The sequence below is a fragment of the Saccoglossus kowalevskii genome, chromosome 15 (genome assembly GCF_978046115.1).
Source record: "Saccoglossus kowalevskii chromosome 15, keSacKowa6.1, whole genome shotgun sequence".
Lineage (NCBI taxonomy): Eukaryota > Metazoa > Hemichordata > Enteropneusta > Harrimaniidae > Saccoglossus > Saccoglossus kowalevskii.
In genome coordinates this window covers 14,884,226-14,901,119 of record NC_140655.1, presented here as the reverse complement: position 1 = coordinate 14,901,119, position 16,894 = coordinate 14,884,226, and the positions used below count along the sequence as shown (strand labels likewise).

The following is a 16,894-nucleotide window of genomic DNA, read 5'->3' as shown; positions in this document are numbered from 1 at the left end:
CTTGCTGAATCCAGTGCGAAATGAACCGTTACTTTTAAAACACCTCACCGCTGCAGGAGTTTTGAGGGTACGTGATCTTTTTTTACTTAGAAAAAGAAACCTGGCTCCTAGCGTATTTTTTTTAATAAAGTCAACACACACTATAGCCGCATAATTGACTGTCGTTTGAATGTTGTACATACAATATGCTTTTTTTTCTAGTAAATAGAAAGCAACAATAAATACAATATTAAAAGACAACTTAGTAAATCAAGTCACCTCAGTTTCCAGTTACATTTCTCAAATTTTCCACTATACAAACTCAAAAAGGACGCTATTTACAAATACATCATAGCGGTTATGAACAAAACTCGTCATCTTGGCAAACTTGACACTGTGTGGCGTGAGCTACTGGCCTTATCTTCAGATATTAAACCCAACTTCAAAGGGTGTTATATTGTCACCATCATAACACGTGAGGGAGACTTGCAATAGCGTTCAATGCATGGAGAATACACTACTGTTGTTTTTTTTTGTTTCCAGTTACATTTCTCAGATGAGCCGAACTTTCCACTATACAAACTCAAAGAGGACGATATTTACAAATACATCATAGCGGTTATGAATAAAACTCGTCATCTTGGCAAACTTGACACTGTGTGACGTGAGCTACTGGCCTTGTCTTCAGATATTAAACCCACCTTCAAAGGGTGTTATATTGTCACCATCACAACACGTGAGGGAGACTTGCAATAGCGTTCAATGCATGGAGAATACACTACTGTTGGTTTTTTTTGTTGGGGAAAATCGTGCTTGAAAACTTTCCACTTATTTCATTCACATTTTTATTGAATGTCCGGCGGTTGACGTCATCTGTCGCTTTATTTCCCGCATTTCCAGTGATCTTTTACAACCTGGTTTGACTGTTTCCTTGGTGGTTCCTTATTTTGCCACCTCACCATGAATTCACGTCAGTGTCAGAGTATTTTTGTTGTCCTCGCAAAAGTTTATATGAATTTCTCCCGACGGAATAAACTGGATGGATGTTCTTTTATGAGTCCATTGAAAATCACTAGCAGAATTAAATCTTAATACCAGTGCTTCAAACTTGTTAAAGAGAGGAGAGTTTTGAATATATTTGGACTTCAAATGACACTCTCTGTTCTTTGGAAAATGACAAATTACAAATCCATTAGTTGACTTGAATCACGCTGCTATTGTTCAGTAGTATCTTTTACGTTTCTGTGATTCGTCTTGTTGTTAATATTAACAGACAATATCCAGACCAACTTATCTTTTGTCTAATTATTTGGCTTAAATTACTAAATGAAATATTCCACTCTTTTTACATTTAGCTATCTTTTCTTAAGAATGCAGATGTGTAATTAAAACACTTTACTCAAATATTGTTTAATTACCAAGAAATTCAAAACATAAATTTTCAGATTTACTACTATTTTAGCAAAATTTAGGCAATTGATTTGGCGGAAAATGATTTCAACCTCGATCATTTTTGGCACAGATTTCAATTGGTGTGGGGCACTTCCATTCAAAATTCAGGTGAATACTACGTGGATCACACTGTATGTAACCGTAACATGTGATTCATAACTCCATAATTTGATCATTATGCAATAAGAATATTGAGTTGAGATAATGATGATTGTATTTTATCGAATAACGGCCATTTTGTCCGTATTATACCGGTTTTATCATACGTTCCTGTGATATTACACAATAAAACACTAAACATTGTTATGTGATCTATAACCAACTTTTTTAAAAGTTATGATTAAGCATCTACCTTAACAAGTTGGTGGTTCTTTTATTTGTATACTAGCCCATCATCATAAATCACACATCGTAGTTACTATTCAATGATGCTCTCTTTTACTTTGTGTAAACAATCAACGAAGTGTAGCACGTAACGAACTTTCCACGCTCACAAACAGAATATTTCAAAAATTACCTAATCAATTATTAAGAAGTGATAAACGGTGAGGATATTGGATAGCGGAAACAAGACCTCTCTTTGGGGGAACTTTAGTGTATTTGGCCGACGAAATTGCCTGAGCGTAAGAGTGAAAAGACAGTATAGTGTAAAATTAAAAGACAGGAGACGATTATTCAAATTATTTTGCGCAATTAAGTTGATATTATCTTAAGACGAATGTAATACTGAAAAGCAGAACTGGCACACAGGCACAGAAACAAAAACAAATTACGAAGACTGCGTAATTTGTAATTCAGCGGAAACAAGGAATCTCTTAATTTAGAATACTTGGTAGACGATATTTTCTGAGCGACAGATAAAACCTATACAATGTCAAGTAGAACCCATACACATGCACTGAAATAGAAATAAATTACGAAGACAGTGTTATCTGTAATTTTACATACTATTTCAGAAATTTGGTAGCGGAAACAAGACATCTCTAGAGAAAATTTTGTGTATGTGGCAGAAGATATTTCCTGACGGTAAGTGTGAAAACATTGTATATTGTCAAATTACATGATAGGTGACGACTATGTAAATTAATTTGTGCAATTGATAATATCTTAAGTAGATTGCAAATGTAACACTGACAAGTAGAACCCGTACGTAGGCACAGAAATAAAAAATAATTACGAACACAGTATTATCTGTAAATTTGCATAACATTTCAGAAATTTGGTAGCGGACAAAAGGCATCTATATAGGAAATGTAGTATATTTGGCAGAAGATATTTCCTGACCGTAAGTGTGAAAACACTGCTTATTGTCAAATTACATGATAGGTGACGAGTATGCAAATCAATTTGTGCAATTGATAATATCTTAAGTAGATTGCAAATGTAACACTGACAAGTAGAACCCGTACGTAGGCACAGAAATAAAAAATAATTACGAACACAGTATTATCTGTAAATTTGCATAATATTTTAGAAATGTGGTAGCGGAAACAAGACATCTCTGGAGAAACTTTAGCGTACTTGGCAGAATATATTTCCTGATCGTAAAGTGTAAATAGACTGTGTATTGTAAAATTATATGTAGGTGACGATTATGCAAATTAATTGACGCAATTGATAATATCTTAAGTAGATTGCAAATGTAACACTGACAAGTAGAACCCGTACGTAGGCACAGAAACAAAAAATAATTACGAACACAGTGTTATCTGTAAATTTGCATAATATTTCAGAAATTTGGTAGCGGACAAAAGGCATCTCTATAGGAAATGTAGCGTCTTTGGCAGAAGATATTTCCTGACCGTAAGTGTGAAAACACTGCTTATTGTCAAATTACATGATAGGTGAAGATTATGCAAATTATTTTGTGCAATTGATAATATCTTAAGAAGATTGCAACTGTAACACTTAAAATATAACCCGTACATAGGCACAGAAACAAAAATAAATTACGAAGACAGTGTAATCTGTAAATTTGCATAATATTTCAGAAATTTAGTAGCAGACAGAAGGCATGTCTATACAAAATTTAGCGGATTTGGCAGAAGATATTTCCTGAGCGTAAGTGTGAAAACACTGCTTATGGTCAAATTACATGATAGGTGAAGATTATGCAAATCAATTTGTGCAATTGATAATATCTTAAGTAGATTGCAAATGTAACACTGACAAGTAGAACCCGTACGTAGGCACAGAAATAAAAATAAATTACGAAGACACTGTAATCTGTAAATTTGCATAATATTTTAGTAATGTGGTAGCGGAAACAAGACATCTCTGGAGAAACTTTAGCGTACTTGGCAGAATATATTTCCTGATCGTAAAGTGTAAAAAGACTGTATATTGTAAAATTATATGATAGGTGACGATTATGCAAATTATTTTGTGCAATTGATAATATCTTAAGTAGATTGCAAATGTAACACTTGAAGTATAACCCGTACACATGTACAGAAATAAAATAAATTACGAAGACACTGTTATCTGTAAATTTGCATAATATTTTAGAAATTTTGTAGCGGAAACAAGACATCTCTGGAGAAAATTTAACGTATTTGGCAGAATAGATTTCCGGACCGCAAAGTGTGAAAAGACACTTTGTTGTAAAATTATATGATAGGTGACGATTATGCAAATTAATTAGAGCAATTGATAATATCTTGAGAAGATTGCAAATATAACACTTACAAGTAGAACCCGTAAACATGCACATGCGCAGAAACAAAAAATATTTACGAACACAGTATTATCTGTAAATTTGCATAATATTTCAGAAATTTGGTAACGGAAAGAAGGCATCTTCAAAAGTCACGTGGACTAGGTAAGCTCATGTGATTTAGACACCTTAGCAGGTTTCATTGCTGAGTAATAGATCAGTTTGAATCTGTGTCTAGCACAACGCACAATTGGTAGCAGAAAAAAGACTTCCTAGAGTAAATTTAGCGTATTTGACGGGAAGTAATTCTATTATGAGTAACGACTATGCAAATTATGGTGCACAACAAAGCAGTTAGTTTATGAATGTCACACACAGGCACGGAATACAAAAATAAATTGAGAAATTGCAGTGAGAGAACAGTATTATCTGTAAATTTGCATAATGTTCCAGAAATTAATATATAATGAAAACATTTATTGTGTTACTCTTGTGAATAACATTACAGGTTTTACCAAAAATACTTGTACTTTGTATTAAGAACATTATTCGTCAGAAAGTTGGTAATAAATCGCAAAACATTTTTCATTGGTCTATTATGTAAAATCATGAAGTTATTGCCCCATGGAAAAAATAAATATTATTTTGTGTGTTACAGTGACGTCTTTTAAGAAACTTGTCCAATATTTTTTCAAAAATCGCAATTTTATTAAAGAAAATATGCAATTTTTGATACTATTTAAAATCCACATTTTAAAATAATTTTGGACAACAATAAGTACCCCATCATTAGAGATATATGATTATTTCAGGCTACAGTTTGAGATAAGGCAAAATATCTCTGCCATAGGAACCTATGGTAGAAGCGTTATAATACTGTCAAAACGGCATATATCCACTAAAATACAACCATCATTTTCTCGAATTTTTAATTTCCTTATAATATCCGGAAGTACATTTTTGGGGAAAAAGAATAAATCCTGGGTATTTGCATTCATGAGTAGGCTTCTGATTTAAAAAACCCTATATGAATTGTTTTTAATTGTTATATAGTAAACAATTGGTATTACCTTGGAACCATACCTATTTTTATCTATTCGTCACATCAAGATAATGCAAGTCAGCATGTTAGATGTTTAAAAGCGTACTCAAAATAATAATGCGTTTTTTGTTGTGGTCAATCAAACCCTGTATACATACATGAATGGAGTTATAATAAGTGGAAAGGGGTTGTTGGTGTAATGAACAAACTAAAAACCAATTCTGTAATATCATGGGCTTTAGATATAATATTTACGTGGAAAAAAATACAAAATACCAAATACTGTATTATTTTAAACGAGCTGTTTGATATAATATTCACGTGGAAAAAAAACTTCTTACTAACAAATACTGTATTATTATGAAAAGGCTGATTTATGTAATATCCATGTGGAAAAACTACTAACTAACCAAATCTGTATTAACGGGCTTATTAGTATAATATGCATATGGTGAAATACTCTCTAACAATACTATGTTATTATGAAAAGATTGTTTATGTATTATTCATGTGAAAAAAAACTACTGAATACGAAATACTGTATTTTTATGAAATGTCTTATTGGTCTATTATTCCAGTAGGATAACTACTCACTAACAAATACAGTATTATTATAAAATGGCTGGATGAAGTAATATCCATGTAGAAGAACTACTCACTAACCAATACTGATTTATTATGAAAGGTCTTGTCGATGTAGTATCTATGTAGAAGTAATCCTCACTGTTATTTACTGCTTAATCAAACTGACTCGCCCATGAATAATTACTTCACAAAGGTATATACTTCAACAACTCAGAAGTGAATCGCATATAAATGTTGAAGTATTAATTTATTGACGCAGTAAAGTATTTACAAGAACACAAACATGTTGAAACAAAAACCACTTGGACATTGTTAACATTTTTAGCTCTACCATAAATATAACATGCAAAAAATATCGAAGTTCTGTGACATCAATAATTGTTTTTGTTATGAAATGGCCATTATCTACACCTTGATTGTCTGTTCGTGAGACTTAATAAGCTAATTGAATTTGTGTTCATTAAACAAAACACGTTATCACAATCTTTTGTTGTTCAACAATACCCCAACAAAATAATACTTTACAAAATAAAGTTTTTTAGGGTTTCATTTTCCGTCTACAACTGTGATTATAACTCCACAAAAAACACTGATTCTTGTTTCTAACATGTTATTAATATATGGAACATTCTGGCATCTACTTTCATTGCACAATTATGCAATCATTATTCATGTACAGGCTTGTAAAATATGTAAATCGTGTATAAACAATCTTTTAGGATGTTCTACTTGTGACAGCTCACGAAATGTTAGCAGTGTGAAACAAAGACCGTTTAACTATAATCAAAGAAAGGTTAGAAAGAACTCCCATGTGCTGAGAGTATTGGAGACACATTAAAAATAATTCGAAATTACTTGTACTTGAGATATTGATGGAAAAGCTGAAAACTAATTATGCAAATCAGAAAATTAATATGAACAGATTTGAGGTCTGCGCAAAGTAACAGACCATCTATGTACCAAGTTTTATTGAAATATGATTAGAACAAAAAAAAATATGAATTATTATGCTAAATTAGGAATTAATATGAACAGATTTTAACCCCAAACTAATCAGGTTTGTACATTGTCCTATAGCATCTTTGTACTAAGTTTCATTGAAATGGAATAACTAGTACTTTAGATATCAGTGTGAAAGCTTAGAATTGGTTAATTATGCAAATTAGGTAATTAATATGTACAGATTTTAACCCACAATTAATCAGGTCTGTCTATTGTCCTACAGCATCCATGTACAAAGTTTCATTGAAATGTGATAATTAGTACTTGAGATATGTGTGAAAGTTGAAAATTGATTAATTATGCAAATTAGGTGATTAATATGCATAAATATTGACTGAAAACTAATTTGGTCCCTGCATAGTTCTAGATTCATTGAAATGTGATGATTAATACTTGAGATATCAGTGAAAAAGCTGGAAATTAATTGATTAATTAATTAATTAATTAATTATGCAAATTAGGTAATTAATATGCACAATTATTAACCCTGAAACTAATCAGGTCTCTGCATAGTCCTTGAGTATCTATGTACCAAGTTTCATTGAAATGTAATGCTTAACTTGAAATATCAAAAGATGAAAATTAATTAATTGTGCAATTAGGTAATTAATATGTACTGATATTACCCTAAAAACTATCAGGTCTGTGCAGTGTCCTATGACATCTATGTACGAAATTTCATTGAAATGTGATGATTAGTACTTGAGGTATCAGTGGAAAAAAACTAATCATTATGCATATTACTAATATGCACGGATTTTTACCAAAAACTCATCAAATCTGCGCTTAAGTTCAGAGCATCTATGTACCAAGTTTCATCAAAATCCAATGAGTGGTTGTTTAGATATCATTGGAACAGTCATGGAACAGCTAAAAATCAGCTAATTATCATGCGATTTAGGTAATTAATATCCATGGATGTTTACCAAAACCCAATCAAATCTGCGCATTGGCCCAGAGCATCTATGCACCAAGTTTCATCAAAAACCGATGTATGGTTCTTGAGATAGCAGTCGAACAGTCGGACACACATACACACATACACACGTACACACACACATACAGACAAACTAACTGCAAAGACTCCCATTGTGTGCTTCGCACACGGGAGTCAAAAACAATACAAACACAATGTTTGTAAACAAGCAAATAGAAATGTTGCAACTGGGTTAATTTGTTTTGTTCACACATAGCAGAATGTTAGGAGAATCTTGGCTTAGAATTTAGAGTCGACGTTTTCTGCAACCTTCAATCAATGTTCAGATGCATTATTGACGTTTTATCCATCATCAATCCAATATTTTCATGACTCTCTATCAGTAACCCGATTTACATGTGTCTTAAAATTATGGGTAAATTACATGTTCTTGTCAGCGATTTTCGAATACTAATAATTTCAATATTATAGTTGACAATAAAGGCATCTTGAACTTGTATGGATACTTCATACAATCTGTGATATTCCAGTGAGAGAAATTGCTTATGATTCGTATATGCCGTACATAACTCATTCTTGTTCTTGAGTGTTTTATATCAATTCACATCAGATTGCCATACAGCAATTTGTAAAACAGACGACATGACCAGAGAGGTAAAAATACGGTCATGCCATTTTTCGCTCATGTTAAAATTTCATGAATAATTTGTGCAAAATAACCGATTTTAAGCAGATTAGAATTTTAACACTGAAATGTAGAACCCGCACAAAATATGGAGAAAATATTAATGACCACATCGCAACTAAATAGTTTTGCCGGGCAAGAGTCAAATAAAAACGACAATTTTTAATGTGCACATCAAGACAATCGTAGTTTTTGATACTTTCTATTTACGTTTTTATTGTAATCGCACATATTTGACGTCCAATTCCCACAACATGCAAATAATTACATCTGCCCATGGCGTGTTTTCAATGTTTGAAATACCATGTCATCACACTAGAAAAATTGCGAAGCTAACGTAAATTAATGCAAATCAATGTATTTCCGTGGTTAGAGTGTTTTGTTTTACTATGGATATGATACGAATTCAGAAATCTGCAAACAAAATGTTGACAATAGAGTCACGGGTGGAAACATGGGATTATTTTAATTGGGCTGAACATAATGTATTGTTTTCTTTTTTCTGAATACTCCGGAATTTGATTGTAAAGAAGTGGTTAAATTCGAAAATAATAAACTGTTAGAAATATCCGAGTAATACCAGAACTAAAGTAATTAATCGAAAAAATAGGTTCATTTGATATGTATCATGTATTCACTTCATGACGCACAGTTAACGGCAAAATTACGACTTTTAAGTCAGAGCACTACTTATCTGCCATTTTGTTACATGTGCCTCAGATTGAACATTATGTTTCAATTATGTTGTTGTGTTATTTAATAATTTGTAGGTGCTATTCGTTCTCTAAGTCGTTGTGGGAACGGTCAGAGGTTTCAAACAAAAACAAATTTGTTCTCGTGATTTTTTCTAGTGATTTATATGTGTTTTATTCATTGTCAAACGAAATCGACATAAGCGGGAAAGGTAAAACAAATGTCAAATCGGCCTAATAACATTTACACCCGAGTTAACATATTATAAATAATTTATGCAAAATAACATATTTTAAGCAGTTTAGAATTTTAACACTGAAACGTAAAAACCACACACAACAAGGATGAAAAAATAATGAATATATCTCAACTAAAAAATTTTGCTATACCAGAATCATAGAAAAATATTATTTTCTAAAGTACAGAACAAAGACAATCATATCTGACTATTTCCAAATAAAACAAGCAATTCTCTTGATACCATACATAATTCCATTCATCGAATATTGTTTCTCTTTCCCGACGTTAAAATTGGATACACGAAATTGGATTGTAATAAATACAGAAAAAATACAGACGATATGGTTAAATTCGAAAAAAAATAAAATTAGTAAAATAGCTTAAAATTTCCAGAAATGGAATCTGCATTGGAGATTACTTGATCAAATAACTTCACTTCACGACCCAGACAAAGTAGTCGGCATTCTGAAGTCAAACGCTTTGTTAATTTATTGTCAGTGGATGAACTACTTGTTTTGAGAAAGCTAATATGTTTGAAGTGAAACAAAATACATCTGAACATGCTTACAAAAGGTTCATAGAAGGTGTATCACGCAGGTTACAACATGTACTTCCAATTTAACTAGTATAACTCAAGAAAAACACTGTAAGCAGAATGAACATGAAAGTTGAAGGTACAATAGAAAAAATCAATATTTTTTTACTAAATAGTGTTACCTCTGTAACGAAAATCAACCTAAAAAATTTAAAAAATAGTTTCGATATTTTAATTACATTTTCTAACACAGAATGTTCTGGAAACAGTATGTGGGTGTGTTATACAAGATTTAAAAACTACGTCAGAAATATGTAAATTCTTGGCCAATTCAACCGCATATAAACACACCGTACTCTCAGTTTCAATTCATTCTGACACTAACGATTGCGTGTGTATCTTCTGCAGTATCTACAGTACGTGAGTATGATAATTGTTATCGTAATTTCTGTGATAACGATGAATTGTTTTCAGCATATCTATTTTATAACCCATAATAACGTGTCTTCAGACATGCACCAAATTATTGATAATTAAAAAAATGTCCTTTTCGCATCCCTTTTTTTAATTTTTTTTAGCGAAATCATATACTCCTACTTCTTCCATAACGTAAAACAAACTGCTTTGATATTTTACCGATTACCATTTGTGCGGCTTCTTGGTCAAATTATGCATCTATGCCCAGTTTATCTTGAATACACTGCTATGGCGCTCTACTATTTGTATAGATGCTTGGCACCTATGTTCGCACGCGTGTATTCATTTCGGCATTTGTAGTTGTCTCTTCTTTCGTGGTGTTTCATCAGAACTGCTAGTGTTGACGACTTGGAAACCACCTTATTTTAATTATCTACTTTTTGGAGTTTGTTATCTATTTTTTGTCAAACACGAGGTTAAAAAAATGAATACATGTTTTTTATCATCATTCTGACTATACAATGTATTGAATTAAATGCGATCATACCATCACTATTCAGCGTGTAGTCAATATCCCCTGAAAAAAACACCCAACGATATGTGCATTTCAGTGATTGTAACCCTACCTGTATGTAGAATTAAAACTACGAATAGCACTGATCCCATGGGAACTGTACATTTCATGTCATTTATTAGCCTATTGCGATTCAGCTTCAAAGGAAATGTTTTTTAATGGGCATTCACAGGACTACCTAACAAATGTAGGATATACGAAATTTCCGTTTGTCTACAGTAGTTCATATTTAATTAGTGATTATTGTCGCTGCATATTAAATAACAAAAATGAAGAAATTTGTGTTTTGTATCTCATAAATGTTATTGCAAAATTTTTGGTCTTCAGTTCTTTGAAGTATTTTTTTTTTATAATAATTATAATTTAACATGGCTGACTGAAAGCAGAAAACTAGGAGTGATAAAAACACAACCACTTAAGTAATGTATACACGCACATAATTATTTCAGAAATCATGGCATATTCAGAAAACAACAACAACATAAGTGTGCCTAGTGGTTTCATTGTGTCATTAGTAACGATTTTAATATTTGGTTTTACAGACTTGGTTACCGTTCTGAAGAATTGGTTACTATGCTTCATATTCAATCAATATGTATATTTGTTATGGTGGCGATGTTTGTACATTGCATCAACGCAGTAAGTGATAATTAACATATTGGGGTAAATCAAAACTTAGTATTTTAAGTTGTCAGATTTCTGATTTTATTTTTTAACAGGCACCTCCTCCCGAACCACCGGAAGAAACGGAAAGTCCTGATACATTTGAGTCTGATATAAAGTTAACTTCTGAGCAAGAAACCGACATTGAAGCAATAATAGCCGCTGAAGCAAGTGGGGTCGGTGCAAGAAAAGCTATAACTAGCCTTTCAAAGCGTTGGAATAATGCTATTGTGCCATATGTGATATCATCAACAAGTAAGTATATGTCTGTTTGATAGTTTGTGCTTTCATGTATCAAGTTTGCAGTACACAACATGTATCTATATTATTGCAGGTCAATCTGATGCTGTCGTAATAAAACAAGCGATGACCTACTGGGAGAGCAACACTTGTATTAGATTCCCACCGTATAACTCGGGCGCGGGGCATTCTGATAGAATTAACTTTAAAAAAGATGATGGGTAAGGTTACTAACAATTTTAAACACTCAATTAGTAACAGTCTTTGAGCATATTAGTTAACGTCTGTACCGTTACCATAGCTGGCGTTGTTGTGTGAAGGTTTATATTATTAGTGATACATTTCTGTATATGTTACCTTCATAGATGCTGGTCTTACGTTGGTCTCACTGGTTGGGGTGTTCAAGATATTTCTATCGGATATGGTTGTGAATATGTGAGTGACGTTTGTATTTAAGTATTCTTGTTTTTTGTACACTTGTGATAAGTGTTGTATTATATCAGTTCAATAATATTAATATTTCAAGGAATAGTCAATATTCACATAGAAATGGGAAATGCTGAATCGGGCATAACAGACAACACATTTCTATGTACAAAGTTTCACATTGGTTAAATCAAGTTAAATAATCCTATTATTATAGTTAATTATTAAAAACAGCATTTTTAAATTACAAGAGGTATTTATATTTGTATAATACAATACGTTCCCGATAGCACGTAATCTCTACCTTATAAGGTATTCCCAATGAAATTCAAATTTTCCCACCGATCACGTTTCTAATCGGTAGTGTATTGTGATTAAAGGACCGATATGCTATGAGTTTTAAGTTTTTTTTCTGAAACTACATAATGCAATTGCTTAGTAAATTTTTTTTCCTATTTAAAATGGGATTGTTTTGAGCAGTAACACCCGTGATTCAAAAGATTTTAAGACCAACGAGTAGTGAAAATGCATAATCTCTCTACTAAATGAGCTAAGCATTGTGGTTTACTATTATATATTGTTGTCATTGCTGCCATCGTTTGCCAATATTCCTTCTATATAAGAATTTACGTTACACAAGTTCACTATGACAAAAAACATCCCGTATTTTTTTTATTTATTTCATATTTCATTAAGTTATTTAACGCTGTTGTCCATGATTTAGGACTAATTCCCACGAAACAAAAACAAAGCAATACATACATAATAAGAGTCGCACAATTATATTTGAAAAATATATATAATGCAATATATTCTCAAGTCACACCACATTCACCAATTATCGTTCACATATCAGTAATTGATTATGCAGATACTAACAAGTGTCCATACAAAGTAATTTTAATCTAATTATGTTATTGTTCACGTATCTTAACTAGTTTTTTATGTTGCTTCATGAAACAGAGGGGAACTATTGCTCACGAAATTGGTCATGCAATAGGATTCTGGCATGAACAAAGTCGCACGGACCGAGATGATTACGTTACAATTCACTGGGAAAACATCGAGTCGGGTATGGGTCACAATTTCAACAAATATACCTCTGCGGATGTTAATATGTACAACGTGCCATACGACATTGGATCGCTTATGCATTATGGTGCTAAGGTAGGACTATATTGTAAATATTGAAACATTAACTGTATTCGCCATATGTGATCACTCAAAATACGTTAGGTCTTATGCAATAGATCTTTACGTTTGAAGCTTGTATATCAACACATCAGCACACCGAGTGCTAAAGTCAACTTCAGTCACCATTCACAAATTTCAAACCTACATACGTTTTTTTATAATATTTCCAAACATATGATGAAGACTTGTAGCTCATATAAAATTATGTCCATTTTGTTTAAAATTGTCAATTAAATATAACATATTTTTCTGACAATAATTATGGCGTTCAAAGGGCTACCGCGCAGTTACACACTAAATATCCCCTGATACATGCACTGTGTGATATTTACAAGTCAAAATAAATTCAGTATTTCAGCACGAATGGCCAGGATACAATAACAGCGAATAACCCAGCTGACCAAGACAAAATGGGCGAGCGTGATTATTTGAGTAACGCTGATATTTTTTTAGCCAATATAATTTATGACTGCCCAGGTATGTATGTATGTATTTTGTATTTTTTTTATTCCATTAATTAATACAGTTGTGGGTTTTTAATTTCTGGTGATACCCAGTTATAATTTAGTTTTTTCACTGTTTTTTTTAGCTATTCGAGCTCGTTTTGTATCAATGTATTACGTTATAAAATTGTTGTTGATAACAAATTTTTCAGCTCTGCCAAAAGCAAGCACAGAAGCAGTGTATCCGGCGGCTAATCAATGTAAATCTCCATATAAAGTTAATAGTCAAGCTAGTTTGAATAGGGCAAGACATGCACTACAACAGAATGGAGAAAATAGAAGCTTCTGGGTTGATGGCACGATTTCAGGCAGTACAATTACATTCAGTGATGGTTCAACAATGTCAGTAGATTCGTCTTTGTTTCACAGTAATGAACCAAATGGAAGTGGGCAATGTCTCCATTTGTGGTGAGTACAAAATACAAGGCCTGTTTTCATTATTACATTTTATTCCGTATTTGCTTTGTATGTTAAAACAGTTTGATGTTTATTTAAACACTGTCAGAATGACGATATACATTGCAGAGTAATTTAATTATCATAAAATAGCTATCTGAACAACTTGTCATGTAGTACGAAGGTCATTTTGAGTACATATTGCCGTTATAAAGCGATCAAATACAATCATATTTACAGGTGGTACAACAATGACTGGAAATTGGATGATACGACGTGCGACTACAATCAGAAGTATCTATGTGCAGGTACAGTGATCGTTATGTATATATATATATATATATATATATATATTATAGTTTTCCGCAAAATGTTTACACAAGGTCAATGAATACTCAAGTTCTACATTTACATTTATACGGCAACACATTCACGTGTTCTGAAAATATTCCATGTATGAGTGATGTCTTATTAATAATGTTGTAATGGTCGTATATTCAACAGATTTACCGCGTCCTAGTTCTAGTACAGCGCTTCCGGCTAATGCTCAGTGTGATTCTGGATCTCTATTCCAAATTGTTGACCAGAACGATTTAGAACGTGCACAGCTCGTAATTAAAACAAATGGAGAGAATAGAAGTTTCTGGGTGGATGGGAGCATATCAGGCAATACCATTACCTTCACTGGTGGTTCAACAATATCGGTTAATTCAGAATTGTTTCAACCAAATGAGCCCAATGGAAGTGGCTCCTGTCTCCATTTGTGGTGAGTGCATATAATATATACTATGTATTATGTTGTTTTTGTTATTGTTGATAGTGTACTATGGGAAATACAGAAAGTCTAATTACATGTTTTAGCACAGTTTTAAAGTAAGACGTTCCTCAAAAATAAAAAATAAACTATTGTCATTATGTTTACATTTGTGACATTTTAGGATAAAAAGAAAATTTGCTTGACAAAATGGTATTAAAATAGCATTTTTAGTATAACTTACAAATGTATTCTACGACAAAAATATTTTAAAACTAAGCCTGGTGACATATCGTGAAAAAATGATATTTGTTATATCAATATGATTGTTATATCAATAATTTCATTGGATTTGAACAAAAATCTCCTCATAATTATAAACACATTTTGACACAATTGCATTTTACCTTCAGTTGCAAATTTATTAGCATCGTGCTTACAAATGCAAACAATTTCATCAAATTAAAAAATCTCTTCTGTCCTTATATACAGGTATTATAACAATACATGGAAATTAGACGACACTACATGCGACTATGCTCAAAAGTATTTGTGTTCTGCTTAAGCGGTACGTATCATGCAAACTAAATAATTCATTTTGATGTGAGGTCTAAATACATCTTCTCTTTTCTCGCGCCCACATTTGTTATAAAATTAACTAAAATTCTTGATATTGACTGTATAATGTATTTCTGCTGGGCATCTTGTTAAATGAATATTTTTAACTGTAGAGCTACCAGCCATCATTGGGGCGCCACTATCTGGCAGCTAAATAGTTTCCTCGGACATATAGCATGTATAGTGGGAAAAAAATATGCACATGAAACAATTGAGCATAATGATAATGATAATGACATCTTCGAGATAGACACTATTTTACTTTTGATTAATTGTAGTCTAATATTGTATTGCTGTAATTTGTTTAATGCAATTTGAAAAAAAAAATATTCTTGTTTGATACTGAAAGTAGATAATTATATATTATATAACTAAAATATAACTCTATTGGATGCATAATGGCCTGATATTGTAGCAAACATCCGATTTGTCGTTTTATGAACCAATGCAATTATTCATTAAGTTTTAAACCATTTGTTTTTGTACGTAAACTGAAAATCACTTTTTTTTTTCATTTTCTATCTAACGAGTATTGTTGCATGTCTTCAACGCAACTTTTTCGTGGATGGTAAACACATCTTTAAATCAAAGTCTTAATTATTAATTCTCTTATTGCAGGAAATCGACGGAAATGAAGGGTACCTCATTCATGAAATCACTCCGCGAATTATATTACTGCAATCGCATGGCTCGTAAATAAATCGTACGTGTAGTTTAGTTGCATGTCTAATGGAAATTTAGTTTATTATTATTGTTATTGCATGCTATAAAACTTGTTGAATTGCAGGACAATAAATAATCTAAAGCATAAATATTGAGTCTTTTATCGTGATAGTGTGATGGCATGCATTTTCGGTGTATGATAATTCTAATTGTTTGAAACTTCACAAAGGAGCAATTGTAGTGCAGTATTGTACCACAGTATTAAAGACCTACAGTCTATTATGCGTTCGAATTATGTTGACACATAATTGATACTTCTTATGTGACCCACAACGATGCGGTGCGACAAATGCGACACTTAAAATAAACTTGCTAAAAGTCATAGTATTCTGAATATCAAGACCGAGCTGTGGGATTAAGCAAATTTGTTGTCTTTATTGTTCTGTATGAAAAAATGGGATGCCAATAATTAAATGTCGATAAGCAAACTCCGACAACATCAGAATCCACAGGCAACTTTACGATTGCGAAAGAAAACGGTACAACATAGCCAATTCAGGGAGAGATTCGTCAATCAAGAGGTGACAAGCGCATCCTGCTCTGTTGTGGCAGGCACCACATACCGACACTGCAATATGCA

General features: G+C 32.2%; 1 protein-coding gene across 1 annotated transcript; it reads left to right on the top strand.

Moving 5' to 3' along the window:
- The first annotated feature begins 10,183 nt into the window (after positions 1-10,183).
- On the top strand, positions 10,184-16,403 carry LOC146733992 (uncharacterized). The gene is made up of 11 exons (XM_085508459.1): positions 10,184-10,226; positions 11,340-11,436; positions 11,517-11,715; positions 11,795-11,921; positions 12,066-12,135; positions 13,090-13,306; positions 13,976-14,231; positions 14,460-14,527; positions 14,724-14,985; positions 15,466-15,541; positions 16,210-16,403. The coding sequence occupies exons 2-10, from the start codon at positions 11,371-11,373 to the stop codon at positions 15,536-15,538; spliced, it is 1,338 nt and encodes a 445-aa protein (XP_085364585.1). The 5' UTR covers positions 10,184-10,226; positions 11,340-11,370; the 3' UTR covers positions 15,539-15,541; positions 16,210-16,403.
- Positions 16,404-16,894: the final 491 nt, after the last annotated feature.

Coding starts and splice junctions, on each gene's coding strand:
- LOC146733992 (XM_085508459.1), top strand. CDS start 11,371: ATGCTTCATATTCAATCAATATGTATATTTGTTATGGTGGCGATGTTT. Junction 11,922..12,065: donor AACTTTAAAAAAGATGATGG/GTAAGGTTACTA, acceptor TTACCTTCATAG/ATGCTGGTCTTACGTTGGTC. Junction 14,986..15,465: donor GGCTCCTGTCTCCATTTGTG/GTGAGTGCATAT, acceptor CCTTATATACAG/GTATTATAACAATACATGGA.